The 13,498-nt window shown below is 48.2% G+C and overlaps 1 protein-coding gene across 2 annotated transcripts; it reads right to left on the minus strand.

Annotated features, from left to right (window-relative positions):
• Positions 1-1,564: 1,564 nt before the first annotated feature.
• On the minus strand, positions 1,565-12,560 carry PEX5 (peroxisomal biogenesis factor 5). 2 transcript variants are annotated; one of them, XM_066341095.1, is made up of 15 exons: positions 12,241-12,560; positions 11,765-11,800; positions 11,440-11,572; positions 10,624-10,758; positions 9,489-9,594; positions 8,210-8,300; positions 7,726-7,842; positions 7,268-7,360; positions 6,972-7,091; positions 6,246-6,389; positions 4,096-4,166; positions 3,711-3,926; positions 3,411-3,576; positions 3,057-3,214; positions 1,565-2,690 (listed from the first exon to the last, which is right to left on the minus strand). In XM_066341095.1, the coding sequence occupies exons 1-15, from the start codon at positions 12,388-12,390 to the stop codon at positions 2,489-2,491; spliced, it is 1,938 nt and encodes a 645-aa protein (XP_066197192.1). In that variant the 5' UTR covers positions 12,391-12,560; the 3' UTR covers positions 1,565-2,488. The 2 variants fall into 2 exon arrangements, with proteins under 2 accessions (XP_066197192.1, XP_066197193.1); XM_066341096.1 differs by lacking the exon at positions 7,726-7,842.
• Positions 12,561-13,498: the final 938 nt, after the last annotated feature.

The following is a 13,498-nucleotide window of genomic DNA, read 5'->3' on the forward strand; positions in this document are numbered from 1 at the left end:
GCATCTAAAAAAAAATCAAAATATTAGACAATGCTTTGCCATACTCAACATAGCAGTGACAGAAAAGTTTCTCTTCTCCCTTGTGGGTGGAAAGGAACATTTTATACTTGAGCAAGGGACCATGAATCTGCCAGAGTCTGCTGGATTAGGGACATGCAAACATCCCTCACTGCCTTTACATGAATATAAAATGTCTGGTACTTGATTCCCACCCCTGCTGTACAACTGGGCTTGGTAACAGAAAACATGGACGTGGCTGTAAATGCAAATGAGGATCATGATGCATACAGAGCGCTAGCACAAGCTGGGTGTGGACACCAGAGACAGAGCTGCAGAGCACAGACAAAAACTGTGCACTGGAAGCAGAATGCAGATCCAGTCAGCCAGCTGGTGTTCACTGCATCAACACCCCAGTTCCAAAGGCAGCTCTCAACAGGACAGTCACACAGGACCTGGACAGAGGCAGCTCAGTCCTCACTCAGCCCTGGGAGATTAAGAGGGACTAGTGCTTAGGTGAAGATTCAGCCTCAGCAAAAGGTATAGCAGAGATGCTGTGAGTGATTTAACAGGGACAGGAGGAAGAAAGTGAGAACACCTTCCAGGGAAATGAACAAATGGTAACAGCCAACCTACCTGCAGGGACGGGGGAAATGTGGGATAGGGAAGGACACCAACACAAAATCAAGAGGTTAAGCAGCATTGCTAGGGAAATTAAGGCAACTAGGAAACCTAGGAGAGGAAAAGCAATAATGAAATCTGAGGATGAGAAAAAGGGAAGGCCAAGCAATGATAGTGGAATATGAACAGAGAGGAATGTGGTGCACCAAAGAGGCAAAGGACATCAGTGGTGAGAGCAGCAGCAGAGAACTGGGGAAGGGAGAACAACTGAACAGAAAGTGAGGCACAGCATAGGCATTAATGTTTTCTTTCACCAAGCAAAGAATCTGACAGAGGATTGAAATAAGTAAAAACCAAACGACATCTCTGACCAGCAGTGTGGGTGAACAGGACACATAAGTAGCATTTCCCTTCCTTTCAGACAGCAAAAGCAGCAAGTTGTTTTGTGTGCACTACACCAGTCTCAGAACAGTGCATGTAGGTCTCAGTGCCACAGGGCTGGAGGGGAGCTACAGGGGAAAATAAAGCTCAGAAAGTATACAGCAAATACTTTTCTCTGCACACACTTTCTGCTCCAGCAGCGAGAGGAAAACAATCCTGTGAGGTTGAGGTATGAAGAAACAGGTGCCTGATGGAACAGGAAGGGGCAGCACTTCCTGCTTAAGCCCCCTTGACTACTGCAACAGTCAGATTTCTTAAACGAATGATAAAATGTAACATGAACTTCCCTCACTGCAGAGAGCCAAAAGATGAAAAAAAGTGCATCGCTGACCTCTAAACCTGAGCAAGAAAAAAGAAGAGCTTTTGGCACAGGGAGGCTCTTCTGCTGGCTCACTGAACTGAAGCCTGGGGCTACAGCAAAATGAGGTCCTTTAAGCTTCATCTGCATGCAAGCTATCAATAAAGCAAAACCTGGGTCAAAAGGGGAGAAAGAGAGTCTCTAATCTATCCTTTGAAAAGCAGTGGGCTTATACCTTTATTATACAAAATACTTTACAATTAAAAAACATTTTCCCCAATAGAATCATATACAGGTATTTATAATTAACAAGATTCAGTTACACACAAGATGGGGACTTTTGCACAAAGGAAAACAATGACAGATGAGCAAGAGAAAATTAAGACTCGACCCCTTTCCCCACCGTATTCTGGGAGAGGTTACATTTTAGACTTTTATTCCTGTCACCTTCTGTCAAGCCTGAACACTGGGATCTCCCCTTACCCTGACAGGGTAAGGGCCTCCACCCATGTCCCCAGCATCAGTACGATACTCCTGTCTTAAAAGGTTCATGGAGAGACACTGAGAAAGTAGCATCTGGCTGTACCATGAAGTTACCAGTGGCCAGAAAAGGGGACTACTGCCCCAGTTTTCCCTAGCAACCCACATATACACACATGCAAGCACATACATGGGGAAGCATGCTCAAAGCCCATAGTTTTTCACCCTTTTGGGTGAAACAGCAATCCCACCCCTCCAAAGCAGCCTGAACTCGAGACACGCCCTTGCAGGCAGTCTGCAGAATGGCACTCATAACCAAGGTGTCACAGCCAAGCTGGGCACTACTGCAAATGCAGTCTGGCAAGAGGGCAGGGTGCTGCTGTCTTCCCCACTTTGATCATCTGTGAACCAGCAGTGTCAGTCATCATGGAGGTGATAATGTGAACCGTTCAGAAACACTCAGGCCACAACAGACAGGTTGGGGAAGTTGCACACTTCGCCAGGGGGGTACTTAAAAATAAACAGTTGCCAATGATCTGCCCTACCAGGGCAAAGATGTGTGTGAACACTTGTGAACATGTTCTGCCTAAGAAAGGTCATTTATTGCTGGGCTAGGCAACCACTGCACTCGCAGGGAAGCCTATCCCAGAGTCACTGCTGGAGGCCAAATGCCTGCAGCAGTGTGGGCAGGTCACGGGCATCAGCTGCCCCATACAGGTCACTCTGCCCCAGCATGGAGAGCGCCATGCGCAGGGTGCTCCAGATGTTGTCAGACATAGCTCCTTGCTGCCCCCGTGGGCCTCGGCTCTTCTGCTGCATGTGCAAGGCCTCCAGGAAGTGCTCCACAGCCTCACTGTCAACAAGAGAACACACACATGCTTAGTGGAAAACACAGTACATCTCACACTCCCTTCCCCATTTGCTTCTAAAGTATTTCCATTCCAAAACGGTTTCCTCCTCTTCACCAGATCCTACCCCACTCTAGAACCAGAGATCCTCCTTTTGCCTCTAGAAGAATCAGGAGTCCAGATGGCCTCTACTCCGCTTGTAACTGCATGACACCTGGATCTCTGGGCAGAGTCCACACACTTCTCTGCTCTCCTATGCCAAGGGAAGGCTGCAGGCAGTGTGGCCCTGCCCTTGTAACCTCTGGCAGTCTGTCTCCCACAAACACACACAAACTCGTGGGTCACAGCAGAGCTGCCCATCCTGTGCTCACCGGTGGGCACCTAAGTTGATGCAGCTGATGCCCAGGTTGTAACGAGAACGGATATATCCCGGCTGGAGCTCCAGTGCCCGACGATACGCGGCCACAGCTTCTTCACTCCGATTCCCATTGGCCAGGGTGGCACCCAGCTTGTTCCACAGAAGGTGGTCCTGGAAGAAGGGGCAAAGAGAAAGGGCTGAGATGGACTGGATCTCTTTAAGCTCTAAGCCAACCCCTCCCTCCCCATATGTCTGTCTTATTCATCCACTCCAAATATGCAGCTGTCGTACATGCAGCACCTCCACCCAAACCTTCACCCATAAACCTCCAAGTGCCTCCAGCACCGCCAGTCTGCCCCTTTCTTACATTGGGGCGCACACTGAGTGCAGCACTGAAGCAATCCACAGCCTTCTCGTACTCCCCACTGAGGTTGAAAAGGACACCCAGGCCACACTGGACATCAGGATCCACAGCTGAGGGGTTGCTGCGCACAGCTGCTAAGAACAGCTCTTTCACCTCCATGAACAGCGAGCTGGAAAAGCACAGAACAGGATTTTGGTGTACTGTGGAGAGTCAGCCTCGAGTTGCTTGCTCTGCTCCTGCCTGGACCAGTCTGAGCCCTCCAAGAAGCCTTTCCAAAGGCTGGAATTTGTAACCATAACTCACTCAGAGAGCAGGGAACTTAGGACACGCTTGGAAGGGGCCAGGTTTGTCCCCGAGACACTCTCCTCTGGTTCCTTGTTCAGCAGGTGGGCGTAGTCTGGTTTGTGGCGCAGCCAGTCCCGCAGGGTCTCACACGCCTGCTTCTGCAGGGACTCATTGGTGAAGCTGACTGCTAAAGCCATAAGAGCTGTGAGGTTCCCAGGCTGCAGCTCCAGGCACCTGCAGGGCAAAGAAAGAGAAGTGAATGCAGCATGAAATGAGCATAGGAGACGCCCAAACACAGGAGGTAACACAATCAAGACAGAGCACCCCATGACAGCCATATGGTCCTTGTGGCACCACACACCCAACAAGGAACCATGCTCAGCAGCTCTGCTGCAACACTCACTGTCTGAGGGCACTGATCGCCAAAAGCTCCTGTTCATTCTCTGCTTGGGTGGTTCCCAGGTATTGCCAGGCCTGGGGAAGACAGAGATGTACGAAGTCAGACTTACAGAGGAAAAAATCAGCCAATAAGTCACAAACACAGAGATTAATTCCAGTACATTATCCTGCACAGTTTTAGAGTGTGATCAAATAGACTAAAGTATACACATTAGCCACAGGTGTAAGTTCCTCTCAAAAGATAGACAGATGTCACAGCACATAGGTCCTCAAAGACAATAAAATTTGCATTGTTATAGTCAACAGAAGTTAATGTCTACCTGGAAATCTATCATAAAGCAACTGTTGGTAGTTTTACACTCTTAAATCACAGAATCTCCACTTCTAACTTCTAACTGTGGTCAAACTGCAGAAGAAGGAGGAAAATGCAGATCTCCTATCTCCCAAGAACAAAACGGCATAGCAGCAGTGCTAATAATGAGACCCCGAGGCAGGCAGTTGTATGTACTTGTGCAGTGGTCCACTAGCAAGTAGTAACCTTGGAGAGTTGAGTTTCAGACCTGAAAGTAGAAGCACTGTTAATTTTACTGAATTTCCAATTATCATGACACCAGTACATGAAAATTATTCCACCTCCAAGCAGCTGATAAAAGGAATATTTAACTAGGCACTAAATCCGAAGTATCTGTTCACTTTATGTTGATAGCCACACCTCTGGCTCCAAAATAGGCTAGATAGTTGGTGGGGTCGTCAGCATGATGTATCTGCTTTTTGAATGTAAGTCACAAAATTATACAGATGTATCCATTGCCTCAAGGAAGGAAATTGTTTCATTAGCAAAGACAGAAACTCTGCAGAAGGCAATCTACTCCCTTGAATCTCTCATGCCTCACTATACATAGCTAGCTACAATTCAAGCAGAGATGACCACTGATAACTGCAGTGTTCTGCCAGCAGAAGAGCTGATGAGATTCAAGGTAAAGCTGTGACTTGGACCAAAGCAAACATGACATTTCCTTCAGAGCAATTGTTCATGTCTATTTGATCACTGTACCATTTGTGAAGTCTTGACTTCTCCTGTACTTTTTGCAGTCACAATAGAAGAATTCAGAATGTTTCCAATACAGCTAGCCAGAATTGGCCCAAGATTTCTTCCCCTAAGGTTTCAACTACCTCTCCATCATGCTCAGCCTGCAGCCCACACTGCCTATGAGAAAAAAGCAACAGTTCTAGAAGGGCATTAAAACCTTTTGACCACTTTAAAGCTAAAGCAGACCTTCAAACCTTCTGCTTACTTTTCATCTATTACCAGTACCCTAGAAAGTTAGATGGCTATTCCCAGAAGTCAAGAACCTCTGTTCCGAAATGCCACACTCATTTCAGTCTCAAGGTAATCAAATTATGTATGTCCAGTCATATACAATTAGCAGGGCTTGAACAAGACATGCTGAAAATTCAGCAGCCCTGGATCCTTGAGGCAGGCACTGCAAAAAGGCACCACATGAGTGTATTTGCATTCTTCCCGAGAATACCCACATCCTCTACTGCTGGGAAAAGGCACACAGGCTATTCCATTTCTCAAGTCATCCTGCAGAAGCTGAAGTGATTTATGGAAAAAAGTATTCACTTAACAAGGAGCTGGAACTCTGTCTTGAGTGTAAAAATCCTTTGGCCCACACCTTCAATTAAGACTGAAGAAAACACCCAGCCCTTCTGGGTCACATCTTTTCCTAGCACCTAGATAAAAGACTTAGTCAGAACCCTGGCCTAATGAGGTTCTCAGAATTAGATTTTAATGCAGATACAGAAAGCAGTGATCTGCCATAAGCTCTTCCAAACTTACAGTGCCAATAAAGACTTTCACAGAAGCAACTTGAGAGACGAGAACTCCTTGCCTTGGCTCCATGCACAGTCTCATGTGCTCCAAAGATTTTACACAGCTCTAGGCCAGACAACTTTGTGCTTCCTGTAACTGACCTTAAGTCAGAAACCTTCTGCCTCAGAGGCTCCCTGAAGATTCACACACATCAGCTACAAACTCAGAGCCGCAAAAAAAATGAGGCGTTTTCATACACCCTGCACACATTCTACCACTGAACGGAGTTTTCTACAGCCACCCTGACAGCTCAGCCTGTTATGTCTGCTGCCACTCACCTCCATGTGATCTGGCTTCTGTTGCACTGCAGCCTCAAAAAGCAGGACAGCATTAGGGAGGTCACCCTCCTGCAAGCGCTTCCGCCCTTCTTCAAATGCGTCTGGGTGATCCCTCATGGGGTTGTCTTCCTCAAACTGGTAACCCTAGCAGGACAGACAGACACACAGGGGCTAAAGGCAGGAGACAGGCTCAGGGAGAAGAGCACTCTCTGCAGCACAATCTACTCTTGCTGCACCAGGAACACTCAAGCTGCAGACTGGCTAGCACCTCATCCTCATTGCTGATTTGCAGCAGATCAGAGAACAAGGGTGGTTCTTCCTGCCTGCTCTGTGCTGGAAAAATCCCCCAAACCAGACCTGGAATAAGTTGCTAGAGAGACAAAACATTTCGTATGGATCTTATTAGCTTGGAGGGGAATGGCAGAGAGGGGCAGGGATGGGGCCAGGAGACACAACACTTGAACTCACTGAAAAGAACCCCTGTATTCACTGGTATTTCATGCTGGACAAGAACCAGATAGCATTTGCAGACAAGCCCAAGTGAGAACAGTATTTAACCCCTAGCTGATCTGGGACAAGGGTGTAAGTGACAGCAAAGCATCAGTGTGAGAAGGAATCCCAGCAGCATTTAGGGTCTGTGGAGTTCAGAGCGAGGCAGACACACTGCCAGTCTCCTCAGGGCAGCCCACCACAGGGCTAGGGCTGAGAGATCCAGCTCTCCCCTACCTTGTCATATGATGAGGAGTTAAGGTCTTCATATTCAGAGAGCCAAGGGTGAGCCTCTGCATCTCTCTTGGCCATCTCTTCACATTCTGCCTGGAGTTTGTCCCAGAACTCCACATCTGACTGGAGGGAAAACAAAGTGTGACTGGAGTACCTCAGCCATAAACTCAGGTCTATAGACATGCCAGAGAACTCCCTCCTGAATGTTTCCAACCCTCCTCAGAGCATGCAAAGGAGAGAGGTAACCCTACCATGGGCTCTCGGTTGGCACCCCAGCCCTCCTTCTCAGCCAGCTTTACCTCCACAGCAGCCTTTGCCTGCTCAAATTCCGTATCAAGAGTTGACATGTTCCCAGATCGCGCAAATTGATCCACCCAGGCATCGGATGCCCCCTGGGAGTTTGGAAACAGAAACACACCTTTCTTTTTAGAATTTGGCAATCTCAGGGCACACCCCAAAACAGCAGGAGGGTCTGTAATGACCCTTCCTTCCCACCAGTAAGAACTGATGGCCTACGAAGCGGAAAGGAATTCATCTGAATCTCCTCTTCCTCACAGATGCTGTGGGAGATGAGAAAACTTGAACTGTCCAAATACATTCCCAGCTTCTGGCTAGACTCTGCTAAGAGCCCAACAGCCCCTCCCTTGTCTCCCTCAGCACTGCTGAGAGCTGGACTTGCCATTTTCCTTTGCTCCCAGACTGTGCACTGTGGCAAAATGCTTTCTTCCTTCAGAGCATACAGGCCTGGGGCTCCTACCTGCTGCTGTATAAACTCAGCTGCCCATTGCTCTGCCTGATCTTGGTCTCTGTGGGTCACCTGATTAGCTTCGATCGATACCCTCCCATCTCCGATCTGGCGGACAAACTTTAGGAACTGCGGCAGAGAAATGAAACAAGGGTGGAGCCGGGCAGATGCTGTGCCCACAAGCCCTCAGCCCATGCCCCCCTCCTCCACTAAGGGGGCTTCTCTCTGCAAAGCGAGCATAAAAGGTCCAGAAAGGTGAGAAGGACCAGACTTCACAAGAGTGGAGATGGATAATGTCTAAAGTGGATTCTAGGGTTCTACTCCCAGGAATCAGGGAAGAAATGGACACATGGGTTCAACAGGAGGCTTTATTCCTTTACTATCTTCACCCTTCTCAATTGCCCACACCCTTTATTCACAGTAATATAATCAGTACTAATTATGTAATTACTAATTCACAGTAATAATTAATTTCAGCCCCAGTCAGATTTCTCACCTCAGTATTCTTGAGTTTTGGATCATCCACTTTAGAGAGGAAATCAGTAACAGTTTTCTTAAGATCATCCTCAGGTTGGTATTCCTCATACCTGTGCTCCAAGGCAGTAAAAGGGAAAGAATTAGTCTGATACCAGCCAACAGCAACCTCCTTCACTAACAAGAGTCTAGACAATGGGGCAGACAACGGTACTGAGGGATACAACCTCTCCTCAAAGATTCTGGGCTTCTCCTAACAGATTCAGTATCATTATCCATCTGTAAAAATTCAAAATTAGTACTGTGTTAGCTGTGCAAGTGACTAACACAAACAGTAGCAGAACTAAACAATTACAGAGTCAGCACAGTTCTGCAGAGCAGTCTGGATTCCTTGCCAAGCTCACATGCCATCAGACATTGCAAGTTTTAGCACTACCAGAAACAAGGTCATATATCCAGGAACAAAGAAAGTAGGTCATGCCCACTGAAGAGGAAAACAGTGCCTTGGAAAAGCATCAGCTCTGCAGAGGATTGAGGGCTCACAGCAAAGACAAAACTCAATATGTCTTGCCTGGCTTACAGCAGGATAGGACCACTTCTAGGTGTTACCACTACATTCAGTCTCGGGGAGGACTTTTGAACTGGTGGCAATAACTCGGGAATGTCCATTATTTACAGAAAGCTATCAGAGAAGGCAAGAGCCAGGTGGAACACGAATGTAAATATACAAAATTTTTGTAAGGAAAGATCTTAGAAACACAAATTGCTTGTGTGTGTTTGGTTTCTTTAACTGAAAAACTTGATTGTACTCCACAGGTATCTACAGAGGGATGATCCTCGTTTAACCTACCACAAAAAAACACATTAAAATATGTAGAAAGTTGAGCCTAGAAATACGTCAAGGAAAGGCTGAAAGTGGTTTGTCAGATAGGAAGAATTACATGAAAGTTTACAACTAGTAGAGTCTAGCAAAAAGCACAAAAAGCATCTGTTACAGGAAAAATGTTTCTGAACTCACTCCTGAAGTTACTTAATCTCATGCCTGATGCAAAGCTCGTTAAAGTTAGCCTACGTGATCAACATACCTTCCTGGAACTAGAGAACAGAAAAGCTGCACCCTCCTAAAAACTTCAATTTGCAAGCATTGTTTCCTCCTTTCTCTGAAACCAAAGGCCTGAGAACACCCGTCTAAGTAAAATGACTCAAAAGCACTCAGGCCATAGCAGATTTCTATCACCTTTCCAAACTTCACCCACACAGCTGCCTAGCAGCAACAGCTAGCCTTGAGAAGTCAGACTCACCATTTATCTGCCAAGGACTGATCTTCTGATTCCCCAAGCCACAGCTTCTCCTCTGACTGCTCCAGGTACTCCTCTGCCCACTTGGCAGGAGACACAGACAGCGGATCTGCAAAGGAAGGATGGGGCAAAAAGTAAGACAGGCAGACCATCACCCCTTTGTTTATGCTTGCTTCTTCTGCCTTTGTTAATTCTGATCTAAAAATCACTTTGGTTCAGAGAGTGAATGAAGACAGATGCCACTGTGGTGATGATAAACTAATGATTTTCTACTTTAATATCACAACTTATTCATCTGCTCCCTGTAGGATACTATGTAGGTCAAGAAAATTAGCAATGAATTACAAGTCTCTGTCAAAAGCACAGCCTACAAGCACTAGATTTTCATCAGACCTTTCTCAAAGACCTCTGTAACTCCGAATTTATATTCCCAGAAATGGCAAGAGTGAAGGTCAAAGAGTGGGACTACCCAACTTTCTACAGTGGCCACTCCTGGAGAAGAAAACAGCATCTACTTGATTCTTCCTCATAATTTCCAGATTAGGACATGGAATGGTAACAGGACCATATTCCAGACCCCGTTCTAAACACAACACAGGATGGCTTTTCAAATAAAGCTTAACCTTTGGGCCAGAAACACTCACTTTGCACATTTCCAGGCTGCAACATCCCTCTACCTTCATACAACTGTCACAAAAAATTCAGCCAAAGCACACTAAAGAGTATTTACCTCAGTAAATTTGTAAAAGCAAATTTAACCTTACAAGAGAGAATTAGAAAACACGTAAGCAAGAAGCAGTAAAAGGTCATCTCCAACTTGCATCAGTTGAATCATATTTTTTTACAGAAGTAGTTTAAATAGCATGCCTCTCCTAAATTATCTAAGTAATCTAAGCTGAAAACAAAAGACCCTTGCACCTAAATAAGAGCTTCAACACCTCATTGTTCATAATTTGACTTAACCATAAGACCACTTCAAAGCAGCTTTCCTACCCTCCAACCTATTAAAGCTGCTACAGGAAACACTGACTGCTGGGCCCAAAGCAACACTCCAATTTCATATTCAGTAGCTCTTCACTGTACACAGGCATGTGACTGGACATCATCTTGACAGTAATTCCAAAAAAGGACACTTCACCTGTCACTTCAGCAATGAACTCCTGTGACCAGTCAGCCTCATTGTAATCTGAAGAGACATCGCCAGCATTATCTGCTGCAGCCAAGAATTCCTGGGTCCAGTTTTCAGACAGTGCCAGGGCTGCCACACCTGGAGCTACATGAGGAAAAACAAACAGAAGGGAGGACTTCATTTATGTGTTCATTTATGTGTTCCAGGCTAGCCCTAATCATCTCTCATCTTTCTCTTTGTTAGAATAAAATCACAGAAATATTCCACTTGGAAGGAGTCTCTGGAGGGTGCAAGAGTTCTCACAGCAGATTAACAAGAAAGTTAGAGATGAGGTTGTTCAGGGCATTCATCAGGTGACTTCTGAATTTGTCCATGGCTGGCAATTCCCCAGCCTCCCTAGATACCTGTTCCAGTACTGAACAGCCTCCTTCAAGGGAAGAAATGTTTCCACGCACCTAGTCAGTTCCCCTTTCCACAAATTGTGTCCATTACCCCTCATCCTTCTCCTGACTATTGCTGTGAAGATCCTGACCACGGCTGCTGAAGGCTGTAACAAAACACTCCACCCCCTGCCCTTCAGACTCCTCCAGATTAAAACATCCAGTTCCCTCAGTCTTTCCTCTTACAACACTGATTCTTGTCCCTGAATATTTTACCAATCTCTGATGAACCTGCTCCAGATCAGTGCACTGGGAAGCCCAAATCCAGAAACAACACTCCAGATACAATCTCAGAAGAGCTCAATAGATAGGAACCACCCTGCTAGGACCTTAACCATAACATCAAGGTCTTCTCCAGCTCTCCACCTACTTCAGCTCCCCTCACCTCGCTGAGGGGCCTGTCGGAAGCTTGACTGTTCAATCTCTTGCATCTCAGCCAAAAGGTCATCCATCTTAAAGGTCTGGGGTGCACGGGACAGCAAAGGGGCATTCTGAGCTTGCAGAAACTCTCCAACCAGCTGCCAAAGATAGAGATGGATTACAAACATTGCACAGAAGATGAATAGGCAGAGCCATGGAATGAGAAAGAAAGGCTTGTCAGAAGAAAATATTAGCATCAGGTAAGGGGTAAAATAACAAACAGCACTGTTAAGAAAAGTTTTAAGAAGACAAATCAAAAGCCATAAGGAGATGATGCAGTCTGTTCTTACCTCATCTTCAGTGGCTACTCCCAGTGGTTTGGATACCTGCAGGGAATAGTGAGCAATTGTGCCAACAGTTTTGATCCCATGCCCCTCTCTACACACACACACACAGAGTGACCCAATTAGATTGTATCTTCCTCTTCCTCGAGCTTAGGCTGTCAACATTTTCTTGCCCCAGCTGCCTGCTAAAGGAGCAGAAACACTTTGAGGGATCCTGTCCAACCCGCTCCCACTACTTCCTGGCTTAGGGCCTGGGACAACCAGGCACACAGCTCACCCCAGCCACCAATCTTGAGCTGCCCCCAATCATGCCCTCACCCCACAACCCTGCTTCGGGTGACCCCGGGCTTTTCTCCGCAAAAAAGCGCAACACGAGAGCAGCTGCACCGAGAGCCTCCCGCCCTGCCCACGCCCAGCCCGAGCTGACCGGCCCAGCCCCCGGCAGGACGCCGAGCCGGCCCGGCAAGCAGAGCGGTACTCACGGCCGCGGCTTCGGGCGCCCCGGGGGCCCAGGCCAGAGGGCCCTGCAGTCCTTCCTGCCGCAGGGCCTTGTCCTGGGTGAAGTGCCCCGCCAGCTTCATCAGGGGGTTGGAGCCCCCGCACTCCGGCTCCACCAGCTCCCTCATGGCCATGGCGCCGGGCACCGAGGGAGAGAGGGTCGGCGCCGAACCCCGCCGCGCCTGCACCTGGCGCCGGGGCGGCACAGACGGCGGGTGAGCGCCGGGCGGAGCGACCGCCTGACCCCGACCCGGCCGCCACCCGCCAGCGCCGCCTCCCCCGCGGGCCCGGCCCGGGAGAGGACGGACACCCACCGGCCCGCCCGCCGGGACGGCAAGGCCGCGGCCCCCGGTCCCGGCCCCCCGCGCCCCCGCCCGCCCGTCCCCCGGCCCCGAGCGCGGCGCCGCCCGGCCCCAGCCCGCAGCGGCCGCGGCGCTCCGCCGCCCGCTCCCTACCTGGGCCGCCGGGGCGCGCTCGGCTCGCGCGGCGGGGCGGGGCCAGCCTTAAAGGGACAGCAGCGCCTTAACGGGCCGAGCGTCGCCGTCGCCGTGTCACCGCCCGTGTGTCACCGCCCGTGTGTCACCGACCGTGTGTTACCGACCGTGTGTCACCGACCGTGTGTTACCGCCCGCCGCCGGAACCCGTGCCCCCCGGTGGCTGCACGGCCGGCGGCCTCCCCGCGCACCGCTCCCGCATCTCCGGAGCCGGCTCCCGGGGGTGTGCCCCTCTGCTGTGAAACGGTGTGTATATGTATATGGTGTGTACTATACACATCCCCTTGTATTTGCAAATATACATATAAATATATATATATTCAAAAATATCTACATGGTATGTATATATACGTGTAGGTATATACAAGAGGTATATACATGTATGCACCATACACATCTCGTTGTATTTGTGGCGACACATAAATATATATATTCATGTATACATTTTCAACAATACGTATATGGTTCATATGCATATATATGCGTAGATGAGCGTATCCTGTATCAGTACATATTTGTCCAGCTGATAGACTGATATTTTACTGTTTGCTCTGGGGTCGCTAAAATATTGCAGCTGGCAGCCACAGGTTGAGGGTGCACACAATTAGGTGAACAGTATGTGATAACTTCAGATAAGCCATAGAAGTGTCAGCTCCTTCCCAGCCTTGATCCTTCTACATTAGTGGTTCCAAAGGACAAACTACCTGGAAAATCAGAGGTCAGTTGTGTGTAGCCTCTAAAAGAATGG

This window comes from Sylvia atricapilla, chromosome 2, assembly GCF_009819655.1.
Source record: "Sylvia atricapilla isolate bSylAtr1 chromosome 2, bSylAtr1.pri, whole genome shotgun sequence".
In the NCBI taxonomy this organism is placed as follows: domain Eukaryota; kingdom Metazoa; phylum Chordata; class Aves; order Passeriformes; family Sylviidae; genus Sylvia; species Sylvia atricapilla.

Excerpts from the sequence above, each read along its gene's own strand:
- PEX5 (XM_066341095.1), bottom strand. The coding sequence starts at position 12,390 with ATGGCCATGAGGGAGCTGGTGGAGCCGGAGTGCGGGGGCTCCAACCCC. Across the intron at positions 7,361-7,725 it reads CTGAGTTTATACAGCAGCAG|GGGGCATCCGATGCCTGGGT; the intron begins GTAGGAGCCCCA and ends CCAAACTCCCAG. Across the intron at positions 3,927-4,095 it reads GCGATCAGTGCCCTCAGACA|GTGCCTGGAGCTGCAGCCTG; the intron begins GTGAGTGTTGCA and ends TTTGCCCTGCAG.